This window comes from Pecten maximus, chromosome 16, assembly GCF_902652985.1.
Source record: "Pecten maximus chromosome 16, xPecMax1.1, whole genome shotgun sequence".
Classification (NCBI taxonomy): domain Eukaryota; kingdom Metazoa; phylum Mollusca; class Bivalvia; order Pectinida; family Pectinidae; genus Pecten; species Pecten maximus.
This window is the reverse complement of record NC_047030.1, coordinates 6,396,497-6,413,645: the sequence shown is the minus strand read 5'-3', so window position 1 is coordinate 6,413,645 and position 17,149 is coordinate 6,396,497. Positions and strand designations below refer to the sequence as shown.

General features: G+C 37.6%; 1 protein-coding gene across 1 annotated transcript in view; it reads right to left on the bottom strand.

Moving 5' to 3' along the window:
- Positions 1–728: 728 nt before the first annotated feature.
- The window catches only part of LOC117345007 (zinc finger protein castor homolog 1-like), a 30,566-nt gene continuing 14,145 nt past the window's right edge, over positions 729–17,149 (bottom strand). The window contains 9 exon segments of the mRNA XM_033907927.1: positions 729–1,782; positions 1,784–3,178; positions 3,594–3,711; positions 3,982–4,104; positions 4,484–5,318; positions 5,854–5,991; positions 6,209–6,425; positions 6,944–7,196; positions 7,384–7,513. Coding sequence (XP_033763818.1) covers positions 997–1,782; positions 1,784–3,178; positions 3,594–3,711; positions 3,982–4,104; positions 4,484–5,318; positions 5,854–5,991; positions 6,209–6,425; positions 6,944–7,196; positions 7,384–7,513 — 3,995 coding nt within the window. The 3' untranslated portion in view covers positions 729–996.

The window sequence follows — 17,149 nt, the reverse complement described above, 5'->3', positions numbered from 1 at the left end:
GTAATGTTATACAGACACATTGGAATGTATTGACAGACGTTGACAATATACCGACCAGGCTGTAATGTTGTACAGACACATTGGAATGTATCGACAGACGTTGACAATATACCAGCCAGGCTGTAATGTTATACAGACGCATTGGAATGTATTGACAGACGTTGACAATATACCAGCCAGGCTGTAATGTTATACAGACGCATTGGAATGTATTGACAGACGTTGACAATATACCAGCCAGGCTGTAATGTTATACAGACGCATTGGAATGTATTGACAGACGTTGACAATATACCAGCCAGGCTGTAATGTTATACAGACGCATTGGAATGTATTGACAGACGTTGACAATATACCAGCCAGGCTGTAATGTTATACAGACACATTGGAATGTATTGACAGACGTTGACAATATACCAGCCAGGCTGTAATGTTATACAGACACATTGGAATGTATTGACAGACGTTGACAATATACCAGCCAGGCTGTAATGTTGTACAGACGCATTGGAATGTATCGACAGACGTTGACAATATACCAGCCAGGCTGTAATGTTATACAGACACATTGGAATGTATTGACAGACGTTGACAATATACCAGCCAGGCTGTAATGTTATACAGACGCATTGGAATGTATTGACAGACGTTGACAATATACCAGCCAGGCTGTAATGTTATACAGACACATTGGAATGTATTGACAGACGTTGACAATATACCGACCAGGCTGTAATGCTATAGACACATTGGAATGTATTGACAGACGTTGACAATATACCAGCCAGGCTGTAACGCTAATTCAACCAGATGTATTAAACTTCACCACCATCAAAAAGACAAAAGATGACACTTTAACATAAAGCTCATCATGTGAAGTTTGCAGTAACTTTTTGAGGAATGTTTGAATTCTAGTTACTATTGAGGTATGTTTGAATTTAAGTTACTATCAAGGAATGTTTGAGTTCTAGTTACTTTTGCGAAATGTTTAAAATCTTAGCTAGCATGTTTGATTTTGTGCGAGGACATCTGGGCAGGGCCTAGTACAGCGTAATTACACGGAGTGCGGTTACAGTGGTAGTGGGTCTGCTTCCTGTTATACTGACAAAGAGTCACGCCACATTCCTCATCAACCGACGCCTTCACAAACCCTTGCGAACTGATGCTGTCCATCTTGGAATGGTGCTTACGGTGGGTGAGGACCTTACTTGAGTCTGTGCAGCAGTAATCACACTTCAGGCAGTGGAAGTGGGACGCCTTGCCTTGGTACTCGCACTCTCCCATGTTACACGACTGGTTCATGCGGTACTGCCTCATCTCTCCGCCAGTCAGACTATCAATACGTTCGTGTCTAAGGGTGTGTTGTATGAGACGTGACCGATCGCTGAAGCTGTATCCACAATCTTCACGGATACAGTGGAAGTGTGTCACACCTTGGCGGTAAGCACACTTTTCATAGTGGCAATCCTCTTTCTGTTTGATACGGGTATAACCTTCCGGGATGGAATCATCCTTCCCACTTCGTGGGCTTGAACTTTTCTTCTGCTTTATAACAACTGAATTACTGTCCACAAAATCATTGTGTTTAGTTGCCGTTCTTTTTCGTCCAGACTTGCGCCCTGATGCTCCGTCCTTCAGATCGTCCTGTTTCCCATCATCTAAACTGTTATCATTGCTGTCTAGAATATCGGAACTTTTCTCCTCCTGAAATCTATCATCGATGACAAGTTTACCGGAGAAGCCAAGTCCAGAATCACTGTCGTTGGTAGATGCGGGGTGGTGCACTTGTAGCATGGGCTTGCTGAGCTTTTGCAATCATGGTAGAAAATGTTGAGAATTCCAGATTCAATGACGAGGACCCATTTAATTCATCCTCCTCTTCTTCGTCTGGGTCAGAAAGGTGGGCACCTTCTGGTGGGCAATTCCCGTTCCCTGTTGACAGGGCCTTTGTCTGCATTATGACAGAAGCAGGGGCTGCTGCCGAAAGATTTTCTTCACTCTTGCTGATCTTAATGCCATGTTTACAGATGTGAATGCGAAGTCGCGATGGGTCGGAGAAAGCCTGGTTACAGTCAAAACAATGGAAATGATCTTTCTTCTTCAATTTACAGAATGGTCTACCACAATTCTGGTTGATGTCAAAGTGCATACTTTCCTTCAGTTCCTGCCAGCTGCGTCGTGGAACAGAGTTACTTCCCTTCTGCTGTAGTAATACAGACAGTGGAACGCTTCCTCCAACCAGTCCTTGAGTGAGAACAGGCGAGGCCACAGAGCTCACGGTGGCTACAGTCGGGACAACCAGTGCCATGTTGGATACAGCGACTGGCATGGCCTGTAGTGTAGCGATTGGGGACACCTGTGTAGCTAGCTGTGTGGTTAGTGTCGGGATAGCCATAGTGCCTGTAGCTTTACTCAGGCCCGACCAGGGGAAGAAAGTCCCCGATGTCTTGATTATGCCCTTGTTGACTGACTCTAGTGGGCTGGGGGACAGAGCAGGGATAACAGGCATGAACCCTGGCATGGTAATGGGAGCCACCTCCTTTTTGACCAGTGGGAGGGGCTTGAGGTCTGCTGGGCTGTCTGTCTTGTGTTTCTTGTCATGTTGCATCATTGTGCTGTGTCTGACAAAAGAATAGTCGCACTTTGGCTTCACACAGTGGAAGTGTCGGTTGATTTTATTATTGTTGCAGTGATTGCGACGACAGTTGACATTCCTGTCAAAGAACTCAAAACCTTCCATAATAGTGACAAAGTTATGGAAGTCTTTGGCATGCAGGTTGAGTACATCAAGCCGGTCGGTGACATGGTGGCAGCGTGGCCGGGCACAGTGGTAATGTTGTTGATGTTGATAGATACACAACTCATCCGGACATTCCTCACACTCCTCAAACATCTTAAATCCATTTATAACTTTAGGAAGGCCAGCACTGTTGACGGCAATTTTGCGAGTAGATTGGGCTATCTCCTCCTCAGTCAGCTCAACCTTTGGGATGACTGGGATGTCAATTTTTGGGTACTTTGGAGGTCGACCTCTTCGTCGAGGTGAACTGTCTTCAAGTTTAGACCCAGAAAACTTATAGGTTTTTCCCTGGGATGCCCTGGCATACTCGTGAATCCGATAGTGCTCCAAACGGCCAAATGTTGGACCAATGTGAGGCACAACATGTGTACAACCAGACTGAAAGGAGAATGAACATATGATTAAAAGGCTAATTACTTCCAACAAATTTAGAATATCTCATCCCAAAACTAATTTGGTACTTCCTCTTTTTACCCATATACATGTATATATAAAAAAAAAATCCACAAAAGACAGATTAAATTTTTTCATAAGGTTTATTTATTTTGTCTATCAAGAAGTGATGTAATACACAAACCAATTTTCACAAAATATACTGATTTTTTGGTTGCTTTTGAAGTGACATCTTACATCAAACATTGTTTATCAAGAACATAAAGAAACATACATAGAATGTATCTATAACTTCACTAACAATATGCATACTTCATTTTTCACAAAACAATACTTGACCATGATAACCCTAAATTGAATATTGCAGTAGGTTGTGTCCTGAAATCTTAATGAAACCTACCCAGATACAGTGGTAGTGTTTTTCCTTTAGGCTGTACTGACAACTGTTTGGACAGGCCTGAAGAGGTTCATAAACATGGTAAGCCACTGGTGTGATCCGGTCTTGGAGCTCGTGGAATCTGTTAGTGGTAAAAAATTCCAATCATAACCCATCTCCTTTTCTAACTGATAATTTTTCCATAAAGATGAAAATCCTTATATAAGGTGTAATAATAAGAAAATTTACTGACCATGAAAATTAATTTCACTGTAAAATTTTTAACAAAATCTTAATAATAATACAAAAGTATTGCCACCATGAATGATGAATATTTTTTCCTTTTTTGACAATTTCATTTGATAACTGACCAATATGGTCTATAGATACCGACATTAAGTAAAGTTCCTACCTGGCGTGTTCCCGGACCCCATCCTTGGACTTAAACAGCACCAAACATCCATCTACTTTACAGTGATAGTGATCCTTGTATAGGTACTGGCACCGTGAGTTACAAGGGTCATTAGCTGTGTACCTGTCAGAGGTCAAATGTCACAGGGTCAGTCGTAGGTTAAAAATACACAGGAACGAAAAATATAAAACTCAACTATGGCAGCATATATAATGTGATTATCTCCCTTAGATCAATCAACAGTTAACTATTCACAAAGTTCTTTTGGAAGAAGTTTCCTGGTTTACTACAGTATTTTTGCATAATTAATATAATTACAGTAGTTTGCATGAAATATATATTCAATCTGGATTTGATTTAAAGTTTTTTTTTCATTGATGAAATGAAATTTTATAGAGAAGTTTGGATGTTTATTCTGTTTTAAAATTAGAAGAATTTACATGTAAATTGAAATATTTATCGAATCTGAATTTCTTATCCATGAAGACCATAGATATGTTACCTCACAAGGTAATTTTTCCATGCCTCATCTCTCTCGCGCTTCTCCATGATGGGGGGCCTGGCAGGCAGTGGTACACTAGCTACAGTTGAGACTGTTTGGGATATGGCTGAGGATGAGGCTGGGGCTACCAGAGGTGTGGCCATGGAGGATGCTGAGGTAGGGATTTGGACAGGAAGGTGTAACTGTTGTCGGACAGGTGTGACATCCTGTGGGGAGTTTATTTGGACTTCGTCCTTGACCTGCATGGCAGGTATGGGTAATGTAAGCGAATCACTGAGCTTAGTCCCAGTAAGGTTAAGGGCAGCCATTGTGGAAGCCTTTGGTTCAATGTAGGTTGTGTCGGGAACATCTGAGATGTCATCCTTTATGCTGTCACTGTCAAGGTCGTGGTGGGAAACATCCATGGCATTATTTGATTCGGATGATTCGGACTTAACATCAGAAAAGCTGTTTTCATTTAGATTATCTGACTGCTCCTCCAGCATGAATTTTGACTCATTACTCTCAGAATCATCAAAGGCCTCTTGTTTTATTGAAAGTGGTAATGACATACCAGACTGACCTGTCTTCAATCTTTTCGAGTCATTGGAATCAAAATCCTCCAGTGCCTCACGCTTGATGGCTACAGGAAGTGACATTGGCTGGTGGTTTGGCATCAGTGGCATGTTGGAGACAGAATTTACCACTGTTCCCTGAATGATACCAGAAGCTGGACTTCCCTTAACGTCTTGCTGTTCCTCACGAAACTTCCTGTATGCCGATTCAAAATCGCGGCGCTCATGCTTCCTCTTGTGGGAGTACAGCTGGGCTGTTGAATGCAGGACATAATTACAACCTGCAATAGAAAAAAAAGGTAAAAATATATTTAACAAAGGAAAATCATAAAAATTATGCAATTGACATAATTATTTCAAACTAGGAATGTACTCAAATATGTCAATCAACCACTTTATAATAAGTACATGTATATAGGTTTCGAAAATCTCTGACAAAATTAAGCAATGGTAAGAGACTAAATCTATCACCAGATGTAGTGAGAACCAAGGGACACAACTCCTGATTTTACTTGTTTCAAACTATATGAGGTATGTTCTGTACAAGAGAACAAACAGACTGACTGATGGAGTGCAAACCTGAAGTTCCCTCTGGTTATACTAGTAGGGGATATTTTTTTTTAGTCATTTGAACAGCTGTTTTATGCACTCATTTTGAACTCCAATGACATTAAGAGCTCTCTCTTTAGTGTTAAAACTTGGAGGTGGATTATTGCCAAATTTCTTGTTCTTTGTTATTTTTAAGTTATCTTCAAAAATCATGAAAATAAAGCTTCTTTAAAAAGTCAATCTTTACAGAAGAAATGAGATACTTACCGGACCGTATACAGTGGATGTGGTTGCTGACTTTGGAATAACGACAAGACATGTAGCCACAGTGTTCATACTTCATAAACTTCTTGAAGCCATCTTTCGCCAACACTTCATCTTTCTGGTGATATGTTTTGTGTTTCTCTGTAAAAATATTTGAAGGAAATCTGAACTAATGCCTCTAAAACGTAGTTTATCCTTGTATCATTCAAACATATTTATTTTTACAATTTGGCTCCTTTTATTTTCCTTAATTAAGCATCCGACAACTTTAGAACATTATTGGAGTGTTAATTCTTTTGACTACAACCAATATTAAACACACACAAAAACAAAGTCTTTCATTATTCTCAAAACATACCCATGTCTGCCTTGTTTTTGAATGTGAAATTACAGGTGGGTCTTCGACAATGAAAGTGAGTTGTCCTCTGTCCGTAAAAGGCACAAGATGGTGTGCCACAGTCTTCGGTGGCACGGAACCGCTGGAAACCTTCCTGGATGATGGCTGAGTCCTTTCGGTGATAGTTGGCATGCATCTGTACATCAGATGTACTGATATACACCTTGTCACAACCGCCCTATACAGGAAACAGAAAATTGAAATAATTGTGAAATACAGTGGAACTTCGTTAACTCGAACTCGGAAAACTCGAATACCCCGCTTAACTCGAAGTACCTCGTCAGTCCTGGCCAAATTCTCTCTTTATCATAGTAAAAAAAACTTGGAAAACTCGAATTCAGAAAACTAGAAAAACTCGGATAATACGAAGTGAAAATTTGGTTCCAACAATAAAAATCCTACTTAAAATGATCGAATAACTCGAAGTATCATTTTTGTGTCCCAACGATCGGTGGTAAACGCCGACATTTTTTCAACATCGAAATTCCGTTTGTATCGGCACTACAATTCTTTAAAATGTTCATAGCACTGCCAGTGTTAACAGACAAGCATCCCTGTGATAGGAATTACATGTTTTGTAATCAGCTGAAAATTAGAACTAGGAACTGATGCAATCATCCAGATTTTGTCTGTATGAAGTACCTCAGTTCAGTCACTGTTGTATTCATTCTAAAAATGTCTTCAAGCGTGACTTACCTGGAGGCAGTGATAATGAGTTTGACGACCGTTATGAGTACAGCTGACAAACTTCTGGCTACAGTCGTCCATCGGACTGTATCTCATGAAACCATGCTGTAGCGACTCTTCCCGCTTGCGGTGCCATTTGAAGTGTCGAACCATTTCCTCCTTCTTGACAAAAACGCGGAAGTTGCAGTCCATGCAGTGGAAGTGCTCACGGTACCCAAGCTCATGGCAGTATTTAACTTTACACTCTTGCCCATTGTTAAATCTGGGTAAAAAAATAATTCATTAGTCCTTGAGAGTAGCTCTAAGGATTTATAAAAACAAAAAATACAAGTTTAAAAATAAATATTGTTTTTCCAGCTGTTTTATATCACATTAAGTGGTACTATGGAAGAAGCATTTTACATTATGATTCACCATCAATCTGGATCAAGTTGGCATTAATGACATACCGTTTAAGGTATTTGGAGTAGTCTGGCAGGAGTACTCTCCCCTGAGAGCTGGCCTTGACCTTGCTTTGGTGGTTAAAAACGGCCTTGATGTATGCAGCACTGTTAGTGAACTTGTCCTGATTTTTGTTGCCTGAAATAAACAAATAAATGTTCAATAACACTACTGAGGCATTGCATAATATAAATGTACAGTTCTTTACAAAGAGGTTTACATAGGTTATTATGTTGCATAGCTGTTTTACAATTTTAATCATCATCATCTAATCCCCCCATCATTCACTGATTTATCTCCCATTTTACCAGCTCAAGATTTCCCTGTCACCCAGGACCCCCCTCAGGTGTAATTTCTCTGTAACCCCCTAGGGGTGCAATTTCTATGTCATCCCTTGGGTGTAATTTCTGTCACCCCCATGGGGTGTAATTTCTCTGTCATCCCTTGGGTGTAATTTCTGTCACCCCCATGTAATTTCTCTATCATCCCAATAGGTGTAATTTCTATATATCATCCCCTCAGGTGTAATTTCTGTCATCCCCTCGGGTGTAATTTCTCTGCCACCCCCATATGGTATAATTTATCTGTAACCCCCATAGGGTGTAATATCTCTATCAACCTCTTGGGTGTAATTTCTCTGTCACCCCATAGGGTATAATTTCTCTGTCGTTCCCTGGTGGTGTATTTCTCTGTCAACCTCTAGGGTGTGACAGATAGAATGCATTGGCAACAATGCAATGATGTCATAGAAACAATACAATGACATCATGACAACAAATCAATCATGCTGTGCTCCATTACAATATTTTTTTCTTTTCTAAATGTAAAATAGTATGATGGGAGAAAAATAACCATCCCCCACCTTGAGGATGTGACTGAGAAAACTTAAACCACTTGGGTGATTGTCTAATTCTCGGTAGTCTTGGTTTGATTCTCAGATGGGATGTGAAAAAGTATAGAGGTCACCTTCCCGACCTTGTGGTTTTTCTCAGGAACCTCTCCAATATTTGCATCCAGGCCAATAAAAGTGATTTATATAAGTTGATATAACTTGTTTCATAATGTTTGTAAAATAAATAGAGTTAACACCTTACCAGCTACAATCTAACGTATGGATAATTTGGACATTTGTATTTTGATATTGAGTCAAACAAATCTTGTATCATATATTTATTTAACAAAAAAAAAAAAAAAAGCTCTATAAAGCAATTACATCCCTGAGAAAAAAAATGGGTTACTTTCATCTTATTTTAGTTAATGTCATTCTTACTCCTGGCAGAAATAATTTGTGTTTTATTGTTAAGCAGGTCATCGTGTATCTAAGTGGTGTCTTAAAGTACCACATTTATTTAATATACACCTTATTTATTGCTTTGTATTGTAATTAAATCTCAACTAAAATATCTTTTCTTCTCTATACACCTAAAACAACATCACGAAGTATATATCTGTTATACATGTATTTGATTTAATAAATAGTAATCCATATTCATGCATTTCGATACATACACAGAAAAAGGCAAAATAGTTCTATCATTCAAGTCAACTGGTACACTGACATTTAATTAATGACAATCAAAAATTCTTGACGGCCAAAATTTGAATATTAGGATTGAGAGCCCAATATATCATACAAAAAATGTCAACAATGTTCATCAATTTTCATCTCACAAACTGCAAAATGTCCAGAATGAATTTTCACTTTATGTCAAGTTATCACAGAACATCTCAAAATGATGAATGTGACATGATATTACTTTCCTATTCATAAATTAATTAGGATCTTTTAAATAATTAATTGAAAGTATGAACACAAAGCTTTTATTCGGTTTGTTTTTGAATATATATATGTGTATATATACATCAATTATTGTTCATACACTGCCGATAAACGAATACACAATGGAGAATGACAAATATATTTATATATTTATAATGCATATAAAATGGTAAATATCACTTATATATTAGAAATTATGGAAAACATTTTAACATTGACGGATTTGAAGAATAAATATTTTAGTCGGACATGAGTCACATTGGGACAGCGTGACAGTTTGATGTGTCCGTGTCACATAATCTATATTAATAGTGAAGATCTAACTTGTAAATGCCAAAATACTAAATCAGAAGATCCAGGTGATACTTGTCTGACAGGATTACTGATTAAACCAATGTCCAGTTTTCAGGTGATATACTGCCCAGCTAAATTAACACTGTCTATATAAAATGCACAGCCAGTTTGTACAGTTTTTAGCCAATCTTACATTTGTAGAGTCAATTTGTACAGTTTTTAGCCAATCTTACATTTGTAGAGTCAATTTGTACAGTTTTTAGCCAATCTGCACTTTTGTAGATCAAGTCATTTTGTACACTATCCATGCCATCTAGACAACCTTCAGTTAGGTTTTATTTCCAGTCAATTTATACAATATTCAGTCATTTTGTGCAATGTTTAGCCAATTTATACATTGACCAGTTTAGTTATACAATGTTCAGTCGATTAAATGTTTAGCCAATTTATACATTGTCCAGTTTAGTTATACAATGCTCAGTCGATTCAATGTTTAGCCAATTTATACATTGTCCAGTTTAGTTATACAATGTTCAGTCGATTCAATGTTTAGCCAATTTATACATTGTCCAGTTTAGTTCTACAATGCTCAGTCGATTCTAAGTCTAGTAGGATTCTGGTATAAGTCAGGTGACCCACAGGGTTTCAGAAGTCTAATAAGATTCTGGTATAAGTCAGGTGACCCACAGGGTTTCAGAGGTCTAATAAGATTCTGGTATAAGTCAGGTGACCCACAGGGTTTCAGAAGTCTAATAAGATTCTGGTAGAAGTCAGGTGACCCACTGAATTTCAGAAGTCTACTAGAATTCTAGTGTAAGAGACCTGCTAGATTTTACAAGTCTAGTAGGGTTTGGTTAAGTCAGGTGACCCACTGCACTTAAGTGACCAAATTTTCTGTGTCTAAATCTACCAGTATAAGATGACCATTGGATTATCTCCCTTTTGAGAATCTTAACAACTTCCATAATCAATTAAATTAAACTTATTTTATTTTATTTCATTTTTTGCCCATAGAAATATGGTGGAGGATCGAGAGACTGATCAAAGCGATTTTCAGGAAAGTCCAACAAGGTTATTGAAATGAGTAAAAAATTATGATGCATTTAAAGAAGTTTTTGCTGTGAAGCACCAAAACATATTTTGATCCCCAACCCTATGTGTAAATTTAACCTATCAAATTATGATGCTACAACATACATACATATAAATAAAGAAGGAAGAAATGCTACAAAAAACGGTAAAATAGACATGAAATACACTGACAGTCCAAAGGGGGGAAAAAGTGTAGAAAGCTGTGAATTTCTCTCCCGAATGACATCCCTGTCACATAACTCTGACATACCTAATCAAAGTTTATAGCTGCCCAATTATTAATTCGGTATGTCACTCAGGACCTGTCCTGTCACTACTTTCATGAATTTCTCTGACATTTAATTTCGTACTTCCTCAAAAATGTAGTAGATAATGCAAATGTATGAACTAGTTTGTGTCATTTTAAGGCATTTCACAGTCATTTCTTCTAAAATATACCCTTTGTTCTCCAGCAGGACCCATGAATAATTAATTATAATTAATTTATGTCTCAAACTTCGACATTTACGACACAATTGGCTTATGCATATTTTTTTCTTTAATGACCAATAAAATTCAACCAAAACGCCAATATGTTGACCATAGAGTAAGATTTCTAGTGTAAGTCTACAAATTAATAGCGATGTCTAATTAATTGTTTTCTATATGCTAAACGACTTCTCATATTCACTACATGGACATCTCTTCATTTGGAATTATCATCAGATCATAATAAATCTCCATTTCTGATAGAAATAGGACAAATGATATCAGTGTCTATCCAGACTTAATTGTGACAGTAATCCATACACTGTACAAGTCATATGCTAAAGTTAGTAATGGGCTGTTACTAGCCATAGATACACCCTTAACTCATGTTCTCATTGAAATGCATTTAGTACCCTCCTAACACAAGTTTCTGAATACAAATGTACTCTTTCAGGGTTTGTGTGGGACATTTCATAAATGGGGTCCTTTTCAGATAAAATGGGGTCCTTGTGAATAATTTAAATCATCTTCCTGAAAAAATGGATAGAGTCTTTTTAATTTTCTATGCTTAAAAGGCTATTGGGACGCCAGCCCTGCTCTTTATTAATTCATCTTTATTATAAAAAGTTAAATATCTCCCCCCCCCCCCCCCCCCAATCAAAATTTATTCTCTTTCAATGAATTCTACCCAAAAAAGTAAAAAGTAAGTGAGGGTGGGGGAGTTATGACCTTAGGGGGAAGGTTATCAATTTATCAAAAATGAATTTTGTTGGCATTGTAAGTGGTCAAATGTTGAAAAGTGATATTTGATGGGCTGAGGATTTCAGAATGGGTGAGGTCAATAATATCCCCCTGTATTTAACCATATGTTGATTTTTTGGGTGGAAATTATCGAAAGAGAAGAGTTCAGATGGGGGCAGTTTTACAATGGGGTATATTTCAGTAGGGAAATAAAATTTGAATACATCTTTAGCCGGAGATACATTCAAGACAGTGATGAGATTGAGTGAGTCACCTTGAAACTCTTAAGATTTGCTTCATTTTTCTATTATTATCTTATCATAATAATTCATGGTTAATAGTGTAAATTGATTCAACAGCTGTTTGCATGATTGAGTAGACTTCATATAATTGACTGATGTTATACAAGAATGAAGTCAATTAAACACAAATTAATAACAATTTTACAGAACACTTCAATTATTGAGTTCTGACAATAATGACATTGATCAGTGTAATAATTTAAAGTCCTACACCATATCACTGAATTATAGACATAGAATTTTACATTTATGACATTTTCTTATCAGTATTAAATAAGGATAAAGGACAATGAGTTTTGGACACCAGTAAGTTCATGCTACAACATGTGTTCCGTCTATCTTTATACTTCAGATTAAGCGTTTCCTAAAGATAGCAAAAAAATTCAATTCACATGATCTACAAGTACTATGTAATGTCAGAATTTTATCAAAACAGGTCTTAATTTGGTGATAAAACCTGAGAAAAATGTCAGCTGTTCCAAGCTGGTCTATAGTACTGTAGTTTTCACGATAATTCAATAAAGATCTTAACAACAAAATTAGTCACAGGCCATCTAGTGTATAAAATACTGTCTGCATGGGACCGGAACTTCAAACATAGATTATATTGCAGTACTTTAAAGAAATACAGAAAAAATTTGCTGTACTTTGTGTCTCAAAAGATATTTAGACTTAAGCTATCTAGGGTTTTAGAATAATAACAATGTCTGGTATAATGGCTAAATGAGACACAATTTAAAACTCTGTTCATTATTTCTGTAACAGTTGTTTATAGTTAAGTTTCATGCATTCCTAGGAATTGTACTTAATAAAATAATTAAAGAGTTGTAAGAAGACAAAACAGCTTGCAGAGTAGAAAATTTCTAATTTATTTTTTAAAAGTAGGTCAAAGGTCACAGTCAAGGTCAGCAGGTCACAAATACAGTACCAATAGAAAGATTTTGTCACAAGGAACACACATGTCAAATATGAAAGCCCTATCTGATACAGTTAACATCAGTGGTCAAGGTTACAGTTTTTTAAAAGTAGATCAAAGTTCACGGTCTGCACTTGTCAAAAGGTATAATTATGTTCATACGTAAGCTGTATCCTCATTAGTAATGACACAACACTGTTTTAAATAAAAACTTGAGCTGTCTAGGGATTCCGCTGACGCCAGGGGTATAACAATGGCTCCCCTGGACTTCCATCACGGCATGCTAAAAATTAACAATTTTACTTTATAATTCAAATTCAGTTTTGAAATTAATGACATACAATTTCAAGACAAAGAAATTAACCTTTTCACCAAATTTACTAAATGACCTAAAGGATATTTAACCTTGTTTGCCACGAATTATCTGTAACACTTCAGAAATGCATATTCGCCAGAAACATCAAACATGTACTAGCCATCTCAAGGTATAAATTACAATATATTACACATGCAGGTGCCCCATCTTTAGGCTTTTATTAAAACCAGCAAGTAATTTATTGAAACATGATATTAAACATCCGTTATAACAACATTTCTGTCAATTTTCTCCGTGCCCCCTACCCTATCCCCTTACACTATAACCACCCCAATAACTACTTTAGAATTAGATGACAGGTAAATTTGTCCATTTTCATACAGCTTCAACAATTAAGTTCAATAAATATTCTATTAACAATTAATTAATTTGATAAATCCAATAAAACATTTGATCCAGATAGATTTGAAATGAATTTTCTGCAACAGAACATCTCTGTATTATCATTAATCTTCTTTGTTTCCAGATCAAGTGCAATTTTTCAGTTTTTACAGTTGTTCACTATAGAACTGAATACCAGAAAACATTAAATTCTGGTGTTTGCATTCTATTCACTGAAACATGAAAAATGATGTATACTCAATAATTAAAATTTTGCTTTAAAATTGTTTCTCGATTCAAAGGGAATTCCTGCTGTGGTATTTTGTTCTTAATTAATAATAATACCAGGCTGACACAGTTCAGTGGTTAATTGACAATGTTTTCACTAATTGCTGTGTTAGATCCCAACTATCAATTACTACTACATTACTAATTATAAGCAAACAAAGGTAAATATGAGAGAAAGCTATATTTCACTGAAAAATCCATTTTCCATTTTCCCCAAGTTTTATTGAACTATACACAATATCCATTATTTTCTCATCATTGAACAAACTTGGCCGAGAACAAAACCCCCGGCTCTGTCAATACAGGTCCAAAGTTTGGCGTAAGTATTGAGGTAACCGTGGTAACGGTTGATACAGTGGAGACGACAAAGAAAGGGATATTGGTGCGATAGTATGTACCTGTGTTGGCATTACGAGCCCACATACATCAATTTTTCACCACAGCGCGGCAGACAAAGCTACCTGCTATTGATCCGACGGGTAGTCCTGTCAGTCTAAACGTCCCAGGTAGGCTTTTGCAAATTTCTCGGAGTATGTTCACAGAGAAAATCATTTGGTTGCCATAGCATCCACCCGGCTACAGGCTGTTATTTCAATCGTTTGAGAGGAATTTTTGTTGAATAATTCATTTTCTCCTCAACCATTAATGCACAGGACCTATGTATCTACCTATAGCCAGTGATGCCAATCATATTGTTTACAGACCAATGCTGCCAGCACACAGTTTGTCAATAACCAGTTCATATAAACGTGTGCTTCAAAAAACGACTAATGCTTTTGATTATAAAGACAGATATTTTGAAGAACAAAGCTCTATAATTAATGACTGACTACACTGGGGTATGCTTTTAACAGACGGCATATTAGAGACAGAATAAAACACACATACCTACGTAGGTAAATACAGTATAAACCAAAGCCAATCCTTAAATAAACATTATTGAATATATATCTCATTTCAGGTAAATGTAAAGAGCTCAATACATTTTCTGGTATATAATAATGCATATAAAATGTTTTGCACAATCAACATGATATTGAAAATTTTAAATATTTAAGTGATAGTTTCATTCAAGGTTGTAAGAAGCTGTGGTCTCAATCATTTTGGAAAACAAAAGGCTTGTGGGACCTGTATTGTTCACATGATAACTTTAACAGGACATATGGTAGAAGAGGTCTGAATTTTTTATGTTTGACATTTGGAGGAGGAGGGGATGGGGGGGGGTTCAAGGATCAATTATCCTTTCTCTTTTAGCCTCATAATTTGGAAGAATTTCAATTTCAATGAAACTGACACCTACCTGGTATAAACTTCAATGTGATTTATCTGAAGAGAGTTCAGTTCAAATTGTCACAAAATACCGCAATGACTGAAACCATCTTCAGAAAATGTTGTAACGTACAAGTTTTAATTTCATTTATTTCAAGAAGTAGCCATTATTACATCTAAGCAAGATACATGTCAAATATCACCAAAACCAGATAATTTAACAGTAAATTATTTGGCCCTCTGAGCAAACTGTATTTATTTCTTTTTTTCCTCTCCAGGTAGTTTCTAATTCTTCTTTCAGCATGTATAAATGCCTTGTCAAAATTTACTGTCTCGTGAAGAATTCTGCTGATAAATATAATATATAAGTATACATGTCAACCACCCAACAAGTCCCATATTTTACACTTAGATAGCCTCTTGAAGGCTCACTATAGCCCACTAATATTATAAAACAGCTGAAGTATAGAAAATATGGGGCCACAGTGATACAGAAACTCCAGATTAATTCTGATAAAGATGTGAACTCTGATCACCCATCTAATGTTACAGTTTAAACACAAGCCATGGTCCTGCATTAATTGACAATATACACAACAAGTACTAACCCCCTAAAGCCTTGTACCAATAACATTACAAGTCTTCAAGTTCTGTCAAGACATTTTTAACAACTGCACCTAGCTAGACAGTCTTAAGTGTAAAACTCTTAAAACACTATTCCCAATCAAAAAGCGAGGAGGAAATCGTATCTGACATGACAATTTTGGACAATTAGCCTTATTTATATAAGATCTCATTTTCTAGCTGCGATAATATCATATTTCCACAAAATTATGCTTGATTCAAAATTCTCCTTGGCCAATTTGGAGCATTCAAGGAGATGTGCCCTTGACAAAACTCAAGATAATAGGAAATAGGCCCAATATACTTGCGTTACAGGATGAAGGGGGGTTGGGGTAGTGGTTAGATTGGTACAGCAGGATGGTCATACTGGATGGAAAAGTGTGGTGATTGATGAGAAATTTTGAATTGGGTATTGATACATTACAGGTTCAGGTGAAAGGTTGGGGGGGGGGGGGGGTCATACATAAGGCAGGATTGAGGTACAGGATACGGGAAGGTGTTGGGGGCTAGTACTGTAGGATTGAGGTACAGGATAGGGGAGGTGATGGGGACTAGTACTGTAGGATTGAGGTACAGGATAGGGGAGGTGGTGGGGGACTAGTACTGTAGGATTGAGGTACAGGATAGGAGAGGTGGTGGGGGACTAGTACTGTAGGATTGAGGTACAGGATAGGGGAGGTGGTGGGGGACTAGTACTGTAGGATTGAGGTACAGGATACGGGAGGTGGTGGGGGACTAGTACTGTAGGATTGAGGTACAGGATAGGGGAGGTGGTGGGGGACTAGTACTGTAGGATTGAGGTACAGGATAGGGGAGGTGGTGGGGGACTAGTACTGTAGGATTGAGGTACAGGATAGGGGAGGTGGTGGGGATTGTACTGTAGGATTGAGGTACAGGATAGGGGAGGTGGTGGGGATTGTACTGTAGGATTGAGGTACAGGATAGGGGAGGTGGTGGGGGATTGTACTGTAGGATTGAGGTACAGGATAGGGGAGGTGATGGGGGACTAGTACTGTAGGATTGAGGTACAGGATAGGGGAGGTGGTGGGGGACTAGTACTGTAGGATTGAGGTACAGGATAGGGGAGGTGGTGGGGACTAGTACTGTAGGATTGAGGTACAGGATAGGGGAGGTGGTGGGGGATTGTACTGTAGGATTGAGGTACAGGATAGGGGAGGTGGTGGGGGGGGGGTAGGGGAGGTGGGGGGACTAGTACTGTAGGATTGAGGTACAGGATAGGGGAGGTGGTGGGGGACTAGTACTGTAGGATTGAGGTACAGGATAGGGGAGGTGGTGGGGGATT